Source organism: Cygnus olor, chromosome 9 (genome assembly GCF_009769625.2).
Source record: "Cygnus olor isolate bCygOlo1 chromosome 9, bCygOlo1.pri.v2, whole genome shotgun sequence".
Classification (NCBI taxonomy): domain Eukaryota; kingdom Metazoa; phylum Chordata; class Aves; order Anseriformes; family Anatidae; genus Cygnus; species Cygnus olor.
In genome coordinates this window covers 13,468,743-13,492,100 of record NC_049177.1, presented here as the reverse complement: position 1 = coordinate 13,492,100, position 23,358 = coordinate 13,468,743, and the positions used below count along the sequence as shown (strand labels likewise).

At 36.0% G+C, this 23,358-nt stretch overlaps 1 protein-coding gene across 25 annotated transcripts in view; it reads left to right on the top strand.

The window, feature by feature from the left end:
- The window catches only part of DLG1 (discs large MAGUK scaffold protein 1), a 151,626-nt gene that overhangs the window by 93,723 nt on the left and 34,545 nt on the right, over nucleotides 1-23,358 (top strand). For 13 of the 25 annotated variants that reach the window (XM_040566729.1, XM_040566721.1, XM_040566717.1 and 10 more), the window contains 8 exons: nucleotides 1,715-1,765; nucleotides 2,740-2,864; nucleotides 4,219-4,388; nucleotides 5,077-5,213; nucleotides 6,798-6,942; nucleotides 13,542-13,668; nucleotides 15,766-15,922; nucleotides 17,095-17,197. In XM_040566729.1, the coding sequence (XP_040422663.1) occupies nucleotides 1,715-1,765; nucleotides 2,740-2,864; nucleotides 4,219-4,388; nucleotides 5,077-5,213; nucleotides 6,798-6,942; nucleotides 13,542-13,668; nucleotides 15,766-15,922; nucleotides 17,095-17,197 (1,015 nt within the window). Of the gene's footprint in view, nucleotides 1-1,714; nucleotides 1,766-2,739; nucleotides 2,865-4,218; nucleotides 4,389-5,073; nucleotides 5,214-6,797; nucleotides 6,943-13,541; nucleotides 13,669-15,765; nucleotides 15,923-17,094; nucleotides 17,198-23,358 lie in introns of all 25 variants that reach the window. The other 12 variants (XM_040566715.1, XM_040566718.1, XM_040566714.1 and 9 more) reach the window with 1 other exon arrangement.

Below are 23,358 nucleotides of genomic sequence, written 5' to 3'. Positions count from 1 at the left end.
AGCTGCTGAGGAAGTACACCATCTTAGAACTCAATTTGGGTTGGGAAAAAGACACCAAGAAGCATATTTTTTATTCTTTGTAAAAACAAGCAAGCAGACAAGGAAATAGAAACAAAACTAGGATGGTGATGTATGAGAAGGTTAACCATACCAGCAAAATTAACTCTATTACGACCAGAAGACTAACCAAATTGTGCTGAACTACTAGTAATTCAAAGCAAAGTGCTGGGCTTCTGTTATGGCAAAATGACTGTACTTGTGTAGAATGCTGTAGTTTCTTTTATCCAGGAAAAGTCCCTGCAAATAGTGTGTGGCTCCACAGATCCTAGATGCCTTCAAAATTTGCAAAAATAAAATAGGACTGATTTTTATCATTTTGTGTACCTTTGCTCCTTCCTGCCTGTGCTAATGTTCAGTTCACTAGATAAAATCAATTGAAAAGTGTATAAATAGTAATAAGAGGGTCTGGAGAACGGACCTAAAGTAAAATACAGAAACGGAGATCCTTCTTTACTCCTCTTTATCTAGAATGTATTAAATTTGGGTTAGAGTTAGGTACATGGAAATAGATTGCTTACATACATTAGGGTTGGCATTTTTAACAGTAATGAATAGGGAAATTATTAATTATCCTTGTTTATTTAAAAAAAAAAAAAAGCCACCTACTGATCAATCATCTTGAACCACTTCCCTGGCGTGATGTAATTCTAGATGGCTGGTTCGGTTAGCACATGTCGTTTTTGTAGATAATAGTTCAAAGACTAAGCTAACTTAAGCCACTGTGATTGAGAAGTTTTTCTTTGGTGTTGGTGTAGAAACAGATCTAGTTTCATGTGTTCAGAAGGCCAAGACCTGTTCCCTTTTTAATGGAGAAATATCACGTGTTTAAAGACACAGTATCGTTTCCATTGAACAAACTATTAAGGATGTATCATTTTTGAGGTACTGTGCAAAGAGGAAGATGATAATCTGTTATGTCTGGAATGGATACGGTTTGTGTTGCCATAAGGGTAGATATAATTAGAGATTAACAAAACTGCAGTGAGGCATACATGAGCCTGGTACTAGAGAGCCTGTAAAAGTTGTGGAAGACAAGGCTTCCCTTTGGATCATGGCTTATTTCTAGTATTTGTATTTTTTCTTATCTAGCTTCATAAAATATTTCAAATTCTTTTGGTTTTGGTCCTCTTGTAATGTGTTGGTCTTTAGTATATATGTAATGTGAAAAATGCTAGTAAAAATGTTTTTTTTTTTTTAAACCTGCTTTAGAAGGGCTGTATGCATTTCTAGTGAGAAATTGTGCAAAGCATCCATCTTTTGATTTTTCTCTGCTCTGGGAGGAACAATTGTTTGAAAATACTGCTCTGATCTTTTATGCAATTTCTTCTCTACCCTACAGCCCCTTCCTTTTTTCTCACTTCTAACTTGCTCAGGTTGTATGGCCTGAAGAACATCAAGAGCAGTTCTTTCTGGAGGTCATCAGTAGGCTTCTGCTGGGCAGTATCCATGTAGAACAGTGCTCTCTTCAAAGCTTTACATTTAAACTAACAGGAAAAGTGTCTGATGCACGTACAGAGTGGTGTGAAAATCACACTTCTGAGCTCACCGGTCAGTGTGTATCAGCTGAGATGTGATGGGAATGAGCTGCCTGCCTAGCTAAGTGTGTTGTATCAAGTGTAAAAATCCTCTAAGTCTCATTTCTGTTTCTTTTTAGGTCAATGGCACAGATGCAGATTATGAGTATGAAGAAATTACTCTTGAAAGGGTAACATGCTAAATGTCTTCCTGTACTCTGTTTTCAAGTGGGGCTTGTAATAGATAAATATGAAAAATTAACCTATTTTGATATAGCTAAATGGCAATTTGAAACAGTCCTTACTGTTTTTCCCTTATGTATATTTAACCTCAATATACGTAGTTTCTGGAGCAGTTTTTATTGGTATACTTGACCATTGATAGTAAAATGAGGGAAGAATTTTGAAGACATTCTGCATTATAGGTTATTATCTATACTTGCAGAAAGTATTAAAAAAATAATTTCATATATTGCCATACATAACGGGCTTTATTTATATATTTATACCAACAAGTTTTATTATATAATGAGATTCAGGCTTCTAGTTGAGATTACAAATGATACCTTGTCATATGCATTGCTTTTTTAAGGTTTACAATGTAAAGATCTATCTAAGTTCTCTTCCATGAAATGCGTTACTAACAAGGAGAAATAGTTGTCTATATTTGATGTCTGTACAGTTCTGGTCAGTACTGAGAGGCTGAAGAGGTCTTACAGCTGATAATAAGGGCAGGCAACCTTTGAAGAGAAAATGTCAGTGGGTCTTTGTGTCTGTAAGGATATATTACGTTACTTGAGATTTTTTTTGAAAAAACAGTGAGGAGCAAATATTGATATGAACAACTTCAAATATGTAGCTCACTGGAAAAGGAACTTTCTCTCTAGTTTGTCAGGTTCGCTTCAATAAGAAATGGGGTGAGTTTGCATCTGCAGCTCTTACAGTGATACAATGACTTGTCCTGCCTGCTTCTGTAAAAGCAAGTGTAATTACATGTCTTACATAGAGTTACATATATGTATTGCAAATAGTTGCATATAGTATATTGCTTAAAATGTCTTAATTTTTATCAGGTTTATGAAATTTTAGTTTTATATTGAATCGTATCTATGTATATTTTCCCCCAAAAAAGAAATGTGTAATTTTTTTTCCCCTCTAACTTTAGGGAAATTCAGGACTTGGCTTTAGCATTGCGGGTGGCACGGACAACCCACATATTGGGGATGATTCAAGTATTTTCATTACAAAAATTATAGCCGGGGGTGCAGCTGCACAGGATGGAAGATTACGGTATGATGACTTTCTGTATCGGGTTACTAAATGTTTATTATTATTTTTTCTAACAGGTGATAGAACATTTTCTGTTTGTTTCAGTCTATCATAATACATTGCATTTTAAATAAGTTTATCTTGCAGAAGTAATTTGTACATAATGAAAACTGTTTGGACCATTGTTTAAATTCTTTTTTTTTCAACCAAGAAAATCTGCAGCAGAGTGAACTTAAGTGAAATTTTCGTTTTTTATTTGGTGGTATAAACTGATTATGCTAAATGTTCTATAGTTCCTAATTCAATATACAAAGGAAAAGCTTAGATATGTAGGATAGTTAACTCCTGGTTATCTATGTGCAGGTTTTCTAATATGCAAGGTCATTGAGCTTAACGGCCCTCTTCTGTGCTTGGTATAACTATGCTTCAATTTTGGAAAGATGCTGCACATCTTCAAAAGCCATGTGTTTGTTTAAATTGATAGAGTACTCCTTCTCTAGTATCCCCCATTTTCTTATTTAATCTTGGGATGATACTACTTTACCAGTGCTGGCATATGGTAGCAAGTGATATTTGCAACTTAATTTGAAAGGTACTGTTAAAGTTCGTAACAAATTGCTTTAATGAATTATTTTTAGTTATTTTTAATCCAGAGCAGTAAACTCCTGTATCACTGTGTAGAAAAAAAATTAAGGTGATCATAGGATCAACTTTTATTTTTTCCTCTGTTGTGTTGTCGAGAACTTGCTTCTATCATATTTGGTGTCAATGCCTGATGACTGTAAGCTTTTTAGTCTTATTAAGCTTATTTCAAGACTTCGTTTTAGCTTGTTGGTCATTGTCAGAAGGTACATCTGGCAGAACTCAGTGACAGGTGGGTCTGGCATTCTACTTAGTGTAATGAGAGCCTCATGATACTACAGCAACACGTTAAATGGAATGGAAAGCTGGCACTTCAACAGCTTGTGAAAAGTAAGAAGGGAGTTTGACTTGTTCATAGCATGGTTTAAAACTAGTGAATTCTTATTGTATGATGCCTAATTTTTTTTCAAATTCTTTTTTAAATCTCTAAATTAAAGGTAGTTTGTATAAAGCCATGTTCAAAATTCTACCTTATGTGTTTCATTTAGAGAGCATCCTCTTCAGATGGGGACAAGATATTCCATTTACGTATTTTCTAGCTATCTTTGTTATATATGTAGGCACTAATGACTAATTTTAGAGTATTGTCCTGAATCAATGTAATTTTGAAGCAAAATCTATGTATCTTACTGTCTTAACACTAGTTTTAGTGTATTTTAGATATAATATTAATCTCCTAGTGTGTCTGCTGTGTTATAATGTAGCAGCTGAACATGAATGTTGCTGTCTCTAGGGTTAACGATTGTATTCTACGAGTAAATGAGGTTGATGTTCGTGATGTGACACACAGCAAAGCAGTTGAAGCATTAAAAGAAGCGGGATCAATTGTACGATTGTATGTCAAAAGAAGAAAACCAGTCACAGAAAAAATAGTGGAAATAAAGCTTGTAAAAGGCCCTAAAGGTATGTAGGAAGTCTAAAATTTCTGTTTCACAAGAAGAATAAAGATGATGATAAATTTCTGCATATTTTTTTCAGAATAACACAGTAACTTGCACGCGTAGTTCAAGCAGACGCAGAATTATGAAAATTTAGACAGTGACTTCTCAAATGCTTCTGAATTTTCTTCCATGAGTGTCCTGAAACTATTCTTGTAGAATGCCTGTTTTACTTTCAAATGATAAAAATGTGTTGCTGATACTATTTAGTAATTTTCACGTATGTTATAAACAGGAGTAAAATATTTCATGTGAATGACTTAGAAAGATCTTTCAGAGATTAAAGAAGTTTAGATAAATGTTCTTTTTGTTTCTATATGCAGACATGTTGGAAAGCAGTTCTTTAAATACTACTGGCAATGCTATAGCTTTGCTATGTGCACCCTTCGCAATGCATTAAGTAAACTATTTAGTTTTTGATTGTCAGAACTTCTGTAAATGTTGTAGTTTTTCCAGAGCTTTCTGGAACATCGTGGAGTTCACTTGAAAATACATCCAGTATTGCTTCAGCCACAGCCTAGTATTTTTATATATACAAAAATGTATGGATGTATATACACATAAATGATGCAGAGAGCATTATTATTTGTACAGTAATTTGAATCTAATGAATTGTAAAAGGTTTCTTGAGTAAAAACTTTATCTTCAAGCAGGTCTTGGTTTCAGTATTGCTGGTGGTGTAGGAAATCAGCATATACCTGGAGACAACAGCATCTATGTAACCAAAATCATTGAAGGGGGGGCAGCCCATAAAGATGGCAAACTTCAGATTGGAGACAAACTTTTAGCTGTAAGTAAAAGTGGTAGGGTTTTTCTTTAATGAGTGTTCATTTTCACACCCAGTAAGGACATGATTCACTTTGTGGTTAAGCTGCTTGCCAGTGGAGTATTATTTTGCAGAAATAAATATTAAAAAAAAAAAAATAATAAAAAGTCAACAGCATTGATTTGCCAGCAAATCAATGATTTAAAAAAAAAAAAAAAAAAGGCTGCAGTGCTCAACACCATTTTTTCAGGAAATCTGTTCCTCAGCACAGTGTATCGCGTAGAATCAGTATTAAGCAACCTCTTTGGTTTCTCATGGCTGCTATTATTTGTCTGAATCTGAGTGACTGGCATGTAAACCAGCACACAGTGGGATTGTTTTAGTCGCTAATGTGGAGATGAGCTTGTGTATTTTGCAGAATATAACTTTTCTGTCTGTGTGTTTTGATCGTACTGCAGTTTACTACCACTGTACTGCAAAACAACTTTTCAGTCTTCAGGAGTAGCAAGAATTGGTATTTTTTTTTTTTTTTAAAGTAAGTCAACAAGAGATCTTTGGAAAACACAGATGGTAATAATACATTTAAAATATGCAGTAGAATTTTTTTCCTCCACAAATAACAGAATTGTAATGGTTCGGTTATTTTTACGCTGTCTGTGAAGTTATATTTATCAAACAATAGAAAGTGTCTTTGGTCTCTCACATTCATTACAGTGCGAGCTGTGTTTTCCATGTAGCCTAGAATTATTTGTAGAACTTATTTTTCTCTTAGAATATGGAAAAGAGGGGCAACAACTCAATTTACTAAGGCTTTGTATTAGATACTAATTGTTAAAGGACTTATTTTCTTAACTAAATGCTGCTGTTTCATGTTAATAGCAATAGTCAGAAAATCTATTGCCTCTGAAGTTAAAATTATTTCTTGTTACTGGGGATATGTCAGTCACTTTTGGTTCTTTCTGCACCAGTTTTGACCTCTACCTTTGGCAAGTGTGTGTTACCCATTACAACATCTAAAACTTAATTACATAATGACAAGATGAAATAGTTATTTTTTCATATTAGAAAAACCTTTCTTCTAGTTAATGCTTATAATAACATACAGTGTCAGTGCTGTGATTATGGCCAAGCGTATCTCTGTGCCTACAATACAACAAGAATCAAAAAGTTTGCTTTTGTGCAAGCAAATTGACAGGCTGATCAAAAGAGAAAATGTAGGTTTAGGCAAATAATTGAGGTAGCATAACATAGCAAGATAGTATTGGTCATTGTGGTAAGCAGTAGTATCAGCATAGCTTTGATTTGGGTTGCTGGAAAGTGGGTCGGTTTTGTTGTTGTTAACTTTTAATACAAAATAGGAGAGAAGATTGAAAAGGATTTGCTGCTTTTCCAATGCTACTGTCAATACAGTTTATTATAATCTTTTGAGGAAAGACTTTTTAAATATTTTACAGCACTAAAAAGCATCTTTTAAATAGCTTGACCAATTATGTCTGCGGCACATGAATCATAATAAAGACTCCTAATGCTAGAGTGCTCCAAGAGATTTCTGAGTGACCTGTGAAACCTGGCATTTTTTTGCGTTGATAATTTATGTTTAATCTTTAGGTGAACAGTGTTTGTTTAGAAGAAGTTACTCATGAAGAAGCAGTGACTGCCTTAAAAAACACATCAGACTTTGTTTATCTGAAGGTTGCAAAACCCACCAGCATGTTCATGAATGATAGTTATGCCCCTCCTGACATCACAAACTGTAAGTTCAGCTTGTCTTTATGACCTATTTTTTTCTTTGAGGCTTTAATGTACACCATTTTAGTATTTTAAGTTTCAAGCTTTTAAATTAGTTTCTGACTGTTGTAAAAATTTGATATAAGAAAGATCGATTAATCAGGAAAACTGTGGAAAGCAGAATAATGTCCTAGAGCTGGTATGTTGAAAAGATGGTAATAGTGGTAACCCTTTGACAGTTTATGACTACTGTGTCCTTGTCCTAGTGATTTGGTATTTCTGATCATTTGCTGATGAGTGCAAGGAGATCGCAGGTGCCTAATTCATATAGAGGATGTGAATGCACTCTGTAGTTCTGAACTGAGCAAAAGCCAGAATACTGTTTCAGGTGGAAGATAGTGATGTTCTAACCAATTTTTTCTGTTCTACTGATTTTTCATGAGATGCATGTTTTTGAATAAACTAGACTCGGGGAGGAAGGTCTTGACCTTTAATACCTGCAAAATTCCATGTTATTGTATTCCATGAATGTATTGTGAAATTCCATGTTAACTTCATATGTTTCAGTTTTGACATAAATGTTGGTAATTCAGATGAAAAAACAATGCATGCTGCATTAAAATAGTTACAGGAATTTCTTGGTGATGTAAGGGTAATATTTACGGGAGTTGTGGGGGTTTTATTTGTTTTTTGTTGTTTTCATTTTGTTTTTTCGTAAGTCAAATATCTGAATGTAGCTCAACTCTGAGCTTCCTGCAATGTAAAGAAAAATTTAATATACTTGCTCATTGTTTCTTCAAGATGGTATTAACATTTGGTGTTCAGAAAAAGGAATGAGAGCGATGAAACTTTCTTTCCAAGACTGAATAAACCCTGACCAAGCTGGTCTTTTTCAGTGAGCTTAGTAGCTGTACCCTGTGACTTAATGGTTGCAGTTTCTACGCTGGCAAGCAGTGATGTGACTAAAGGCTCCTGTGTCTTAGGTTGAGAAGCTGATAGTTTTTGCTGCTGTTTTTCAGTTATCAGCTGTCAAATCTTGAAGTGCATGCAGTCTTCTGTGTAAATAACTGCTAATTAGTTCCACGGTTCAGGTACTGAGTGGATTTTTCTTGTAAGTCCTTTAAATGAAGGTGGAAGCAACTCTGGCAGCAACTGCAGAAGCAGCTCATCTCAGATAAATACTGCTGTTTGCTGATACAAATTCTAGTGCTACAGTTAAACACTTAAAATATCAAAAGGATTTACTTTTGAATAGGTAGTAATAAATTGAATGTTGTGAATACGTTTTACTGTTATATTGGAAAATAAGCTTTTTTCTATTAACCCAAACTGACCTTTTGTTCAACTTCTAACTCATTCAATCTAGAACATTTTTTCCTATAACCAGACATTCCACAATAGGAGCGAGAAACCTTTTCCTTACTCTAAAGGAGAGAAAGGATTTTCAGATACATACCTGTCTATTTAATCTGATCTCTTCCCGTAAGCTGGTAATGGGGGAGAAAGGAACAACGAGTCATTTTAGGGTTTTTATTTGTTTGTTTCACTGTCAGCTGCAAACAATTGATGTCATACTTAGCCCTGATTTGTTCAGATAGTGAAAAAAGGAACACTTTTGAAATGAAGCACTGATTTAATCTAAACCAGTATATAATAAACAATAATAAAATACAACACAGCAAAAGGACTGTAGTACCTTAAGCCTCATCTCACCTTGTTGGTGATAGCTGCAGTAGCTTTAAATCTATTCATAAGCCTATAGAATTAGAATTTGGAGCTAATTAGTTTTTTTTTGTCTGTCTTATTAAAAGGATGTTCTTGAAGACTCCATTCAGAGATACAAAACCGATTTTCTCCATTTTATACAGCCTCTGTTTTATGGTCATCTGTGATCGCTGCTAGAAGTTGTATACCTTTTCTAAAGGCTTAGAGTAACCTTGAGTAAGGTGTAGTGTGATTTTTTTTAAAAACTGTTAAATAACTGGAAATAAGTATGTGGTTCATCATGGGCAGATGTTAGTTGGCAGTATCTTCAGTTTGATTTCTGTTGCATTTCAAGTTTAAGTAGGTGAGATCAGACTGCTGAGATGCGCAGTCCATGCAGAAGTGGAAGTTATATTTTTCTCTCTGACTGGAATATAATATTCTCCTTGGGGTGATAAATTCTGTTTTTAAATTCATACTGTCTGTATCAATAAGTACTTTTAAATAAGTATTTATTCTAGCAGTATGCATAAGGGCATGCTGTAGGCTCTCCTCTTAAGCAGAGAATAAATTTCTTTCAACTGACGGATGAGCTGGTGACTCAGTTCATTGAAGGTAGCTGCATCATAACATAAAGCAATGAAACTCTACTGTATATGCCTAGACTGCTTAATGCCCAGAACTCCCCATTGTTTGTTTGTTTTTTTAAACAAACACTATCAAAAACATGTAAAAGCATCGTGCACAGTACCTATTGGCTTGGTACCTGTACTGTGCAGAACATGCAGTAGATTGCTCATGATGCTAAATTTTCTGAGCATGATAGTTCATTCAAAAGTCCACGAAACACCAAGTTCAAGATCTGGTTGTCTTTAAAACTTTCTGTCTAAACTCTGATCTAGTTTACGTATAGGGCTGTCTCAGTTTCTGTGATCACGGTGGAGCCCTGTATTGAAAATGGAGACATAAGGGTGCTGAAGAACTTCTCGAGGACCAGGTTCTCAATTGTCAGTATCTAGGTTTTCCATAAAATTTGTTTGCTTTTAGAACTTCTGTACCAGCCATGCGACAACTTGGTTTTGTCAGATGGTCTGATGGTCAAAAAGATGAGACAACGCTAGTTAACATTCACATAGATAATCAAATCATTTGAAATTTGATGCATCTTTGGTGTCATTAGTGTCTAAATCCAGGGATGTTTGATGAAGAGGTTTCTGAGATTCTGATTTGTGGCTGTGTTTATCAGGACGAGTACAGATCCTGCCCACGTATTTCTTTGTGTACTTGGGGCTGAAAATTGACCTCAGTCATTTGATGTTTATCGCAGTAAGTGAAAGGCTCCCAGCTGCCTGTGGGGGGGAAACTAATGTTGAAAATCTTGTTAAAGAAGTGCTGGGGCTGTTTGAGACCAGAGCATTTAGCAGGGAGAGAATGTGGAAAAAATGGCTCATGGTGCTGTACTGTGTATGGGCAATGAAAGCTTGACCACAGCCTGTGACAGTCTGGAATAGCTGATTGCTGTGCCTGTTTCTCTTTTAACCCTTCAAGTGTAGATTGCTAGATTGTAGATTACGGTTACAGTAAGATCCATTTTCTGACTCAGGCAAAAGGCAGTTATGAAAGATTGTTATTTCTGGGCACTTTGCCATTTCCATACTGTTCTTCTATGTAGCATCCAGTCTCAGAGACAGAAAGATGAGAAATTCCAGTATAATAAACATAGAAATTCAACAAAAACTATGTGCAGAAGAACAACAGCACTCTAGGTGGTCCGGACCTGTGGACCAATGCCATCCATCTGGCTACAAACATTGATATCTAAACTGCCTTGTGTGTTTGGTAATCATAACTAACAGTCCTCTGTAGTAAGCTGTGCTCAGTAGGGAATGTAAATTAACTCGGTAATCTGAGTGTAAACGTCGATGATTAAGTGGATCCTAGAAGAAATGTCACATAACATGTTGGTATAAATGCAAAATATTACTAAGAAGGTCTAGTACTCGCTATTTAAAACCACCGAATTTAACTTCAGTGTGCATATTTGTAGGATATCAGAGTCAGACAAGTGCTTATGCTTTGTCTGAGACAAAGATGACTGTATAGGCCTCCTTTGAAGAAGTTGATGATGCAGTTTTGACTCCTAGTAAATATTAAATTATTTGTCCTTTGTGTGTGCATACATTTGGTACAGTATTTCCATCATGTGTTGAGAAATAGAATAGTGTAAAGTAGGGAGTAATCTATTTCCTCACTGGAAGCATAAATGCCTTAACCATGCTTAAATGGCATACATACGGGAAGAGGAGAATATGTAATAACAGTAAATTACAATGAAGTTTTAATTTTATTTCCCATTTTAGAGATCGTACTTGTGATTGGTGTCTTCAGTTTGCAGATAATAGGAAAATTTTCCATTTTCCTTCCGTGCAGAGCACTGTAATGTCAAGTGTGGGGGGGTCGATTTGGAAATGGAATTTCTCCTTAAGAGTCTGTGACTTTTCCTGTCAAAAACAAGTTAATGCATGTAGTTTTCTTTGCATCCAAAACCCAATTCCATTATCAGCTAATTCAGTAATAATATTTACTTGGAAATAGAATTTTAGGCCTGATTTGGAATTCAGAAAGTGATGGCTTCCCTTTTATCTCTATCATAATCTTTGTGAATGTTCTTCAGGCATAATACCTAGCTCAAACAGTTTGTGCAAAGTTACAGGCGCTTTTTTTTGTTGTTGTTCCAGGAACTCACAGAGAGCCTTTTGTGCCTTGTTAGGTTGGCTTCCGCAGCACTTTTTAAAAGGACCTGACTTTTCCAAGCATGTAGTGTATGTAGGATTTTGTTAAAGGACATAGCCAGTACTGATGTGGAATAGCCTGCAGGTCTGAAATAATAAACTGTTATATGGCCTGGTGGCTGAGTTCTAGTCGCATGGTAAAAGGGTACAAGATTTTGAAAATATGTGGTAGTATTAGGTGGTCTGTATGTTTCTGAATGTGGTGCAGCTAAAAGCTCTAAGAATTTTAAAAACAAATGAAAAGCACTGGAAGTCAATGAACAGAAGATTTGTTATGAAAAATGTAATTACTTCCTGTAAGATATACATCATTTTAGCTGCCCCTTATTTGTTAAAAGCAAATGCAGATTAATTTGGTAAAATGGGAAGATGGCTTTTAGGCATCGTTCATTTTGAATAACTCCAAATTATCTGGGTGTTCTCAACAGTGAATACATTTGATTGTACAGTTTTAGCAAAAACAATGTTCTCCCTCTGCTGTAGACCCCATGAAGCTGACTAGGGGAAGCTCCATTTGGCTGCTGGGTGGAAGGGGAAAGACCTTTTGCACTCAGATTCTGCATTTTGCTGAAACCACTGGTGAATCGGGAGCTGTGATATCTAAAAATTCTGCTCAATCCCAGTCTAGAGCATGTAGCCCACTGAGGGTTGGTGTGTCTGAAAAGCACGCTTAATTGCTTAAAAAGCACTAGCTGATAAACTTCATAAGCTGTTATAGTGGATTTTAGTGCTATTTGAAACTCATTCTAGAAAACTCCTCTATAGTGACAGAGGTTTTAAAAGAACAAGAAACAATCTAATGTGATAGCTGTTGTTCTATATGCTGAGTATTAAGGTCTGTAAGGTGGTTCCCTGTCTAGCTGAGTACCTCGGAACCGGACCGTTGGTCGGGGTAGCTGAGTGTTGGTGTGAAGCAATGTGGTTCTCCGTATGTGGACCTCACTGGGAACTCACAGTTTTGCTAAGAAGCTAGACTAACACAGAATCAATCCAGAATGGACTGAGTGGTTTGAAATCTGGCTATGTAGCAAATCTCTCATGTAAAAATACTCCTGATGAAGTTTGCATATGACCCAAATGTTCTGCCAGTGTCTTATAAGGAAAAAAGAAAAAGGAGAAAATACAGGTCATTTCTTCAGAGCAATCTGTCTCATGTCTGTTTAGTTGAACCTGGGGTTTTGGTGGAAATCCTCAAAGGTCAGGCACCACATCAGACACAGCAAGCCAGTAAGAGTGAAGAGAGTATGGCAACTTGATAATTATGTATCTATAAAGTGTCCCCAACCCCTGTGTTCAAACTTCAAAGCTTGAAGCACTCACACCAGGAAAAAGGTTTTTAGTTGTAAAATGTGCTTTGTAATAGGAGACAGTGGTGTGATTACGCCTATTGAATGAACACTCAAAATTGATTATATTTCCAAGTTTCCTAACTTGGAAATATAATGTACCCTTTAAATTACTTATTGAGACAACTTTCCTGGCATTGTCATGTATTTCCCATCAATTGAAATGGTTGTGCTAAATTTTTCTAGTACGTGTGTTGTCAAACAGCTAAAACATAAGCATTTCATGCACAGGACTTCACAGGATTCATGGCCAGTTACACAAGAGGTTAGACTAAATTCTTATATTACTCCTTTCTGTTTTTAATCAGAGCATCTGTGACTAAGGCAGCTGATCCTTGCAGTACAATTACTTTTTTTTCCCCAAGATTGTTTATCCCTGCTGGTAAATTGATGTCTCTTACCTTGATGAATAGGAGGTAGAATAATCCCACCTTTGTTTTTAGTGTGTGCTGTTGGCTTAGCATATACTAGCGTTTCTACCAGCATTTATGCCTTATGCTTTTATTTAAAGATGATTGTGTTCAGTGTATAAGAAATGTAACTCCCCTCCTTGTTCAGACCTGAACATCAGAATGCCCTAGAGGATTCTAGAGATTCTAGGATGCTCTGTATCAGAGCATTAAAAGAAAGAGGTAGGCATCTTGACACTTTTGAAAAAGTGTAACACTGTCTTATTTCTTTGTTGTTGTTTTTTAGAAGAGGTCACATAGAATACTTCAAGACTTTCAGCTGTTCTTTTTCATTATTGTCTTAACATTTGTATTTTTTTTCGTTCTTTGAAGCTTATTCTCAACCAGTGGACAACCATATCACTCCATCTGCCTACTTGGGACAGTCCCTTCCCCCAGCATCACCGGGGCGTTACTCACCAATTCCCAAGGGAATGCTTGGAGATGATGAGATTACCAGGTAACGAATAACTAAAGCTACATTAGTTAGGCAGGGAAGCTCATGAGATATGTTGGTGAGCAAAATACTTGTGAAGATATTTCAAAAAATAAATGCGTATCTTTAGTTTCTTAGCACTTGTAAATACTGGTGTAAGGAGCAAATTATATGTATATATAGATATGTATTAAAAGATAAACATGGTATCTTGGAATAGTATTAAAATCAGAATGTCCTGTCAAAATGCTTCATGAGTTGACTGAACGTTTTAGGACGGTAGTACTAGGAGGCTAGAGATTTATTATTTCACAGCCAGCAATCTTTTTTTCTTTTCTCCATAGACAAGGGTTTGTTAAGATGGATTAGTAAATCCAGAATGGCTAGAGAAGTTTTCATCCTTTCCCATTAACAACTATTCCTTCCTTCACTGATTCAGTAGAAGATTACAGTAGTCTTTTGTTCATCATCACTGATAAAATGAAGCTCCTCTAATTTTGTTACCTTTCTGATCTGCAAGTATGGGGATGTTATACTGCATTTCCAGTATGTTGTTGCTGAATTCTGTGTCACACTACCATCTGATACAGACAATTCAACTCAGTTGCTGAACCAGGGTCTGCCCAGATTGAAACATAAGTGGCATAAGAAGTTGGAATTTTAGTTTATTGGAAGGTGGGAGAGCCTCAGATATGTCTTTATAGTTATTTTTAACTTACGATTAGGTGGACATCTAAGCCAAAGTAATTCTGTCTTGCTGACAGCATTGCTGATCTTATGCATGTATAGCTTTTTGTTAAAATTACTGTAAAGTGAGGTTTTTATACTTCTTTTGAAATGTGAACGCTATTCAAAGAAGGCTTTAGGTGTTTTCCTTGAAGTTACCTTCCTTTCTTCTGCTCCTTCCATCATTAAAAGTCTTAGACGTTTTGAATAATACACCATGTATTTGTTCTCTAACTGCAGCACGTTTATTAACGTGGTATAATGATCCAGAGCACCTAGGTGTTCATGTCATATATTTGTGATAAATTAGCACTTAGAAAAGATGAATCTAAAGCTGTTGGGGGGGGGGGGGGGTGAAATTTAGGAATTTGATGCTAAATTAATCTAAAAGCTAGTGCAGAAGTGGAGTAATTATAAAGATCAGAATATATGATCTTTTCGTTTGTTTTGGAAAAATGCAGCATCTTAGTTTATCCTATAAATAAATAATTAATGTCTTCAAATACTTAATGTCCATTAATTGTTCTTTAGTGCTCTCTAGTGATTTTTTAAATGCAGTGCAAAGTTGCTCTGTTTTATTATTAGAAGTTTTCTGTTTCTGAAATCATCTGTGCTTTTCTTCTATTAAGTAAAATAGCAGATTTTTTGGGGGGGTGGGTTTCTGCACTAGAAGTTGGCTGGCCATATCTAATGAATCCGTCCTTTTAACTTGATCAACATTTCTTCTTTTGGTTCCTCATCTGAGCCAGGAAGCCAGGAATGGAACAACTTGGTTTGCATTTAACTTTCTCAGTTGCAGTTGCTGCAAATAAATTACAAATGTGTTTAAGAATGACATAAATTCAGATTTTTTTTTTAAAGGGTTTGTGTATAATTCTTGAACTTGTCTTTGCTATGTTTGCTTGACCAACTGGAATGAAATCAGAGCAGCAAGGACATATTTTTCATTATTAGCATTTCCATTAGAAGTTGTTCTTTAAGCTTCAGAGAAGGAGAATACTATTTTGTTACTTCTTATTACCATTAGATGGAATAAGTCTGTCAGCTATACTGAGGCTCTTGAATTATATGGAAAGTCTTAAATAAAGACATGTAGTGCTGAATAGGCTTGTAGCATAACAGGAATTTGGAGTACATACTAATGGCATGCTCAGTTAACGAGAGGGAGAGTTTTTTGTTGCATCTACAAGCAAAATTTAAAATATGGAAATATTAGAAGCTATTTGAAAATCTAAGCATTTTGGGGAAGAACAAAACTGTTTGTAACCTTAAATGTGTAATTTTTGATATCTGAATTTTCAATACATCTTTCAGAAGACTTAGCTTTTCTAATTGTTTGTTTTACTTTTATTCATGACTTTTAACCAAGATTTGACATCCCTTTCTTTCATTCAGGGAGCCTAGAAAGGTCATCCTGCATCGAGGATCAACAGGTCTTGGTTTCAACATTGTTGGGGGAGAAGATGGAGAAGGAATCTTCATCTCTTTCATCCTTGCAGGAGGGCCAGCAGACCTGAGTGGAGAGCTTAGGAAAGGCGATCGTATCATTTCTGTAGGAATCCTTGCTTCTTTTTTTTTTTTGTTGCTGTTGCTTAAATAAGTTTTCCCTTCTTTTGATACTAATGCCAGATAATATGATTTAAGTGCAAAGAATATCTTTAGGTAACTGAACTAAATTTGAGACAATGGAACAGTTGCCAATACATTTCCCAAGTATCTTTGAGGATTTTAGTCTGCCTCAGTTTCTCATCTGTAATCTGATGAAAATGACACTTTCCTATCCCAGAGAGATTTTTTTTTTTCAGAGTGAAAAATTGCAAGACATTGTTATCTTAGTTTGATAACTGAGCTTTATGTGTCTAAATTGAAAGAATATAGGCTTCAGAAATAAGCCTTCTAATGAGATGGACATGCTTGGCAGTAGTGTCTGAAAACTGGTGCTTCACTTCTTGGATTAACTGCTAAACTTCCCATTACCCTTACATAGACCCATCTCTTAGCTGTCTGAGGGCTTTTTCTGTATTAGTACTGAAGATCGTTGTTTCTTCTTGAAATGACTTAAGTTATGAACAACAGTTTCTTAGGACTATTACATTGTGGTTTGGTAGCTATTTAAGAAGAAAAAATCTCTCTGCCATTATTAAATATTGACAATAAAGCACATCTTTATTTTAGCTTGCAGCAACAGTGAAAAATGTTGTTGGAGACGTTTCTGCTTCAAACATTTTTCTGACACTTCTTAAAATTGCTGTATTGAAAACAACTAGATAGTTTCATGGAGGGTTAGGTCAATCACTGAATGTTAAAAACAGTGGTCTGTGGGCACGCTTTGGCTAACAAGGTCCCTGAAGTCCTCTGGTAGAAAGGTGAGGTGAACCACCACAGAAAGCAGCATTTAATGCATGTCCTTAATAAGAAAGAAAAAGGTCTTAATCAAGAGAATTAACCTAGGGAATATAAATTCATGAAGTGCTATACTGTACTTATTTAAGCATTTATTAGCAGATGGGTATTTGTGACAGAGGATTCATTGTCTTTGGTTTTCAGTAAAGACAAGTAATCCTTGTTTGTATTAACTAGCTCGTTGTGTTGGAAATGGGGAAATCTCACAAGGCATGGAAACTAGTTTGTATCCAGTTTATCTTCATTAGTCTATATTCTGTAACGATAATGATAAACACAAAAATTTATTTTGATAAAGAGGATTTTTTGTATTATTTGTAGGTAAATGGAGTAGACCTGAAGGCAGCAACCCATGAACAAGCAGCGGCAGCCCTGAAGAATGCAGGCCAAGCAGTAACTATTGTAGCTCAGTACCGTCCAGAAGGTAAGACAGTTGCCATACACATTCAAGTTTCATTTCTGTAGTTTGAAACTCAGATAATTGGAAGTGTCTTCCCATCCCATCCACGCTTAACCCCCTGTTTTGAGCCTAAGAGAAACAAATAATGTAATAGATGTTGACACATACCTGTTAGCAATAATTGCAAGCGGCCTCAGTGGAATATGTGCAAGCATTGGTGCCACAGCTCGGTATGTTACTTGCTCAGGTCATGTTCAGAATTTTGATTTCTCAGCAAATGTTAATACTGTCAGAACATGAAGGTTAAGCTAATAAATCCAGAAATTAATAGAAATACCATGTTATTGCTTATATTTCATTACTGTCTAGTTCCTTCTCTGTGTTGATTAAGATGACCTGAAGAAATCAGGTTTTCATTCCTCAGTTTCATACTATGCTGGTATTTCTATTTATCCAGCAGTTTCTTCTGATCTGGATTAGACTGCTGTAGATGGTTAATAACCATCCTTGTGGGTTCTTCAGAAACCAAGTAATATCACCTCATCCTAATGCACATATTTGTCCTCTTGTATTTCTATAGCAAGCTTTGAATGTCTTTGCCTATTTGAGACTTTAAAAATTCAATAGTCTAAAATGATATGCATACCTCGAGTCTGTGATGTTGTATATTATTGTTATACATATAAAAAGATGTTCTTGTTGTCTCATTGTGAACTATGATGATAAACAGCTTTCTACAATTTTACTAATTTGGATAACATACCACTAAATCTTGTTTGCAGTGACTTTGTCTGCTTAAATCTTTTCCTTAACAGTCCTGGCAAGGGGTAAGTGTAAGTGTTTATCAGGACTGGACGTTGAGCAGGACAGCTACCTTCATCAGAAGTTGTTAGGTAGCTGATTGCAGCACACTTCTCTTCATTTTTTTCTGTTCTTCCATCATGTTTGTCATATCTGGTCCTCACTGAGTCTTTGAAGTGTTAGTTTTCACATCTCCCTCACCACCACCTGCATCAACATCATATCATATCTCAGCCAACCCAGGAACTCTCAGTAATAAGGCCAACTGCTTTGTTTGTGTCTGCTTCACGGTCAAATCCCTGCAGCCAGCCCATATGGTCAGTACCTGTATTGTCTTGCGAGGATGTGCATCCTGTTCACGTATTGAATCCGTAGATTGTTCTGTTCCAGGATTGATCAGCATTTGTTCTAGAATATTTGCTTAGGTTTTGTCATAATTGTCAAATATTTCTGTTGATATGCATTTGGCCTATCCTTTATTAATTTTTCAGTGTTCTCACAGGTGAGTCAAATTGTTACACTTTCTTGCTCCAAACATAAGAGTCCCTCACCTTTGTAAGAAATAAAGCTTGTGCTTTTTATTTGCCCATGGGTCATCCCTTTGAGCATCTGGCCACTTTTTTTGTACAAAGAGTGTGTTTTTGGTCACTGTTTCTTCTGCCAGAAAGATATTTTGAGATGTGGTTCCTAGTACCAGAACAAATGTTTGTCTTGTAGAACTTATCCCAAGAGACAAGCACTTTATCTTTCTTGCCAAAAAAGGTATCCAGACTTCATTTAAAAGAAGCAGTTTTACAGTTCTCTTTTTCTGGTACTCATGATTATAAACCAATGGATCCTTTCATACTCTGAAAGTTGGAACTCTTTTCCTAAAAAAGAAATAAGAATTTGGATGCATCCTGCTCTTTCTGCATTGGAAAAAAACAGCTTTCTTTATTACTGCTTGTCCAAGGAGATAACTCATTTTCTTGAAACATGTTTTGAGGTGCTTGACTGATGGAATTTTGAGTCATTGCACAGAGGTTTGCCTAAAGCAACATACGCTTGCCTTTCTTAGAAATTTCTCAACAACTGTCACTTGTAGGCTTCAAACCTAGAGCTGTACTTACTTCTTCACGATTACTGAAGCATTCACAATAACGCTGCATGCAGTTGAGCTGCATTGAGTGTGGAGTTCTCAGAATTATAGGGCCCATTTGAGAGGGTGGATGTGGGAGAGGTTTCTTGAAGCATCTTAGATTATAGACAGACATCTGACATTCAAAGAAAGGTTTTTGTTTTTTTTAATTGTTTGGTTCACATGCCTGTCTTTTTCTCTGAAATAGTACTTTAAGTTTACATTTGGAGTGAAGATGGTGGAAGCATATTAGGTTTTACCTTACCCTTTTGAAGTACACCACAAAAGAAAAGTGTATCTTGGAGACTGTGGTTTGGAAGCAACCTGAATTGACACACGGCCAACCTACCTCAGAGAGCTCTAGCTACTAATATCTGACTTTGGCATCTTTGCCTTTTTCTTACTTGTTGAAAGAGGCTGAATGAAACTCCAGCTGTCAGCTTCTTTCAGGTCTGGTATAGGAAGTAATTTGAATCAGATACTCACTGTTCATAGCTTAGGGATCGGTGAAGAGAGTATTTCCTTAAAGGTTTATATTAATTTATTACCATAGGAAAGCAGTCTGGTTCAGATTTGACTTTTCAAGTAGAGAATATAATCCTGGCCATACTCTGTATTTGATAAAAATACCTAAGTTTTCTGAGAATCTTCAAATTTCCTAAATTGTAGTATTAATAGTCTCCTTTTCCCCTCACTTGATTCAGTTCAGTTGGAAAATGATATTTGTATAGTTCCAATTTTTGATTATGTCATTCGAGAAAAGGTTAAAAAGCATTAATTTGAATAGTTTGTAAAATTGTTGTTTTTGGGTGTTTCTCAGATGTCGTCATAAAGATGAAGCACATCAGCTATAACTGCTTGCATTGCATGTGTGTGTTATTTATATTTGATTGCAGCAGGAGTTCAGTAAAAGATGCTGACAGCTAGGGCAGATCAAGGAGATTCTAGACATCCATCAGTGCTCATTATAACTGGGTAAATAGATTCAGTATGATAGGAGCATTTGGAAGACACTTGGGACCAGCTCACTTCATTCCCTGTAACTGTATGTGACAGTTTGTATGTTCACAGATGTGGTGGGAAATGTTAATTCATGTTGTAACATCCTGCGACATTAGCTGTATCAGAAATGCCCCTCTTGTTTTTCTGCTCTGGTTTCTGGGGAGGGGGGGGATAACAAAAAAACAAACAAAAACCCTTTGCAAGCAGTTCTCCCATAGAAAAGCCTGAGTAGGCTATTTTTAATAAATAAATGAATAAACCCCTACCATCGAAAGGGTTGAATTATCTATAGCCCAGTCTCTTCAAATCCAGTTAGACAACAGTTTAGCAAATGCTGGTTACTGGACTTGGGGTAGGATGGCTGTGAGTTCCACTGGAAGTGAACCTGTAGTAGTTTCAAAGAATGCAACGTTGCTCCAGTACACAAAAGCCTTTTGATGGGCCCTTCTCATTTGTAGAGGTTTCTGAGCCATTACATTTTGCTGTTGTCCCCTAGCTCTGCAGAGAGACCTCAGTGCCACAATGCCTTCTCCCTCTTTCTGTAGCTTCTTTGTGTTTTCCACAGAGATAGGATGGCAATAAAAAGTGTGGTATTGAGAGGAAGCTCTAAGATTTATTTATATCGCTTATGTGTGTCAATTCAGAGATGGTCACTATTACAATACTGCTACATAGCAGTGATAAAAGAATTTGTGCATCTGAGTGCTTGAAGGGAATGTAGTGAGGAGAGGAGCAGCAAGGGGGGAGTATAGGACTGTCCAGAGATGTATGGCCTTTGGAGGGCTCTGTTTTTTCTCTTTGTCCCATTTCACGTGGACACCTCCACTTCTGTTGTTATGTCCAATCAAGTTACAAGGTCATCTGAAACACTCGTGTTTTGAGGATAACATAATAATACAGGGTTACTTCAAAATTCAGAATTTCTGGAAGGTTAGATTTTGCCATTCTGAAAAGATATAAGACACCAGTTGCTAAAACACACATCTTCCTTTAATTTTATTAAAGGAAATGTCAGTGACTCTTTGTGAACCATTGCAAAACGTATTTAAGATTCATTATTTGGATCCAAGCTACTGATACCTTGTTAGCCATTTTTAAGGTGGATTTTCATGTATTTTTTGTTTTGAAAGAATGTATACATCTACTAAAAATAAGAATCAACGATGAAAACTTAGTATTTTTTTATTCTCTTGTGTCTGTAAAGCAAATGAGTCAAAAGAAATAAGAATGCTTTGGAGCAGCTTACCTTTCAATGTCCAGTATTAAGCTAATTTTTCTGTTTGTGACACTACATCTCTGCACTGTTTTCTAGTAGCATTTAAAATAGAATAATGAATTTCTGGGAAAAGGTAGCTGTTTGTGTAAGCTAAGAATTTTACTGAACGTTTGTCTTGAAATACAAGTATTCTATTTGTGAAAGTCCACCTGACGTTGCATGAAGCCAATTATGCTTTTGCAAAACTTAGTTGTCAGTATTTGTTGCATATCAAGAGGATGAGCTTTACTCACTTTTTGGTGGAGTAATATGAATTGTTGTAACCAAAGATGATTTAAAAGATCGTCATGTCCCAATTTCACAAACTGAAAAAAATATTTTAAAATAAAAAAACAATAATATTTTACCCTGTTTTGGGGTATATGATCTCTAGTAATCCAGTCCTTTTCTTTCCATTTGTTTTGTACGTGGTTTTACTGATTTGAGTAATCCAGATTAGTCAATTAAAGTACCTTTAAAATCTGTCGCATTAAGATTAGAAGGAGGTTTCTGCTATAAATAGTCGTGATAGGTAACACTGTAAAGAGGCTTACTTATGTTTTAATCCTTTAAAACTTCACTTCTGCTCTTATATACAGTAAATAAAATTGTTAGTCTTTCTTAAAGAACAGTTCATCCTTCTACAAGTTGTAAATGTGTGTTAAACCTTCAACGTTTTTGGTAAATTCACTTCAGCAGTGGCAGTGACATTCCAAATTGTGCAGGTTCTGTGGAAAGAGTTCTGTAAAAAAAAAAAAAAAAAAAAAAAAAGCATTGCTATGTAGTTGTCTGTTTTGAAATTTGATGGCCTAGACTTTTATTAATGAGGTTCAAGCTCCTTAGGCATCAGAGTGTATGAAAGCCACCAATAGCACTTGCAAAGCAGTGTGGTCTCTCTTGTTTCAAGTTAATATAAAAAGACTAGCATTGCTGCATAATATCATCTCTCCCAAAATGATTTGTGATGTTTTTAGTGTCTGTGTATTTTAATATGCAACTTCTTCACAAACATTTTTGAGTGGTTGTAGTAAACAGGTGTACTCCATAGGCTCTTCTACTTATTGTCATTCTTACTACAGTCTGTAACAAGAACAGATAGGCAAAACATGAATAGTATCTATGAATTTATTGAATACCAGTGTAGATAATCAAGAGATGGTGATAGTTCATTACTAGAGCTCAAAAATATAACTTCTCTCCACTGTATGCTGTGCCAGTCCTGCCTCAAAAACTTAGAATTGAAAACAGACAGAAGGTCAGTACAAGGTTAGTGTGGTGGCTGTCCTGACTTCCTGTCAGGCTCCATTTCTCAGTGTGTTTGCAGGCAGTGATAAAGGAAAATTGTGAGTATTCTGAGAGTGTAGAAGAAAAAAAAATACAAAATTCTCAGCAGATTCCTGCCTTGACAGATCCGATGGGGCCCACTAAAGGAGGGCTTTCTGCAGACAGATGGTAAGCGAAATGCAAGGGGCATACTTTTTTTAATTAAAGTGAACTTTTTCAGCTCTTAATGGGTTCAGTATATGTAGGAATCTATACTTCTCAGTGCTGTGCTACCATCTGTTCCCTCTACACACATCCATGCTTTCAAGAATTGCTTTTCCTTCTATACTATTTATGGAATCTTCCATCCCCTGTAGTAGTCTGTTCTTTTATTCCTCTTTGCTAGAATGTGTGTTGCAGACCAAATTAATTGTCCTTGTAACCTCTTTGCCACCACCACCACCCTGTTCCCCTGCCTGTATAGATACTCACCATGTATCTGTTTATCCCTTTCGTCTTGTTGCTCACCAGATGGCCTGTCCAGGAGAGTTACACTGCTCAGACCTTTTCTCTGAAGTTTTTTTTTTTTTAAAGTAAACATTGATGTTGAAAATGTTGCAGTTTTCTAGGCAAAATATCTTTGGGGCTGGAGACCAGAGGAATCTTCCAGGATTTCCTAATCTTGAGGGCAAGGTATCACTCTTCTTACCTTGTTCTCATAATCCCTACATATTTGTGCTTGGTCAG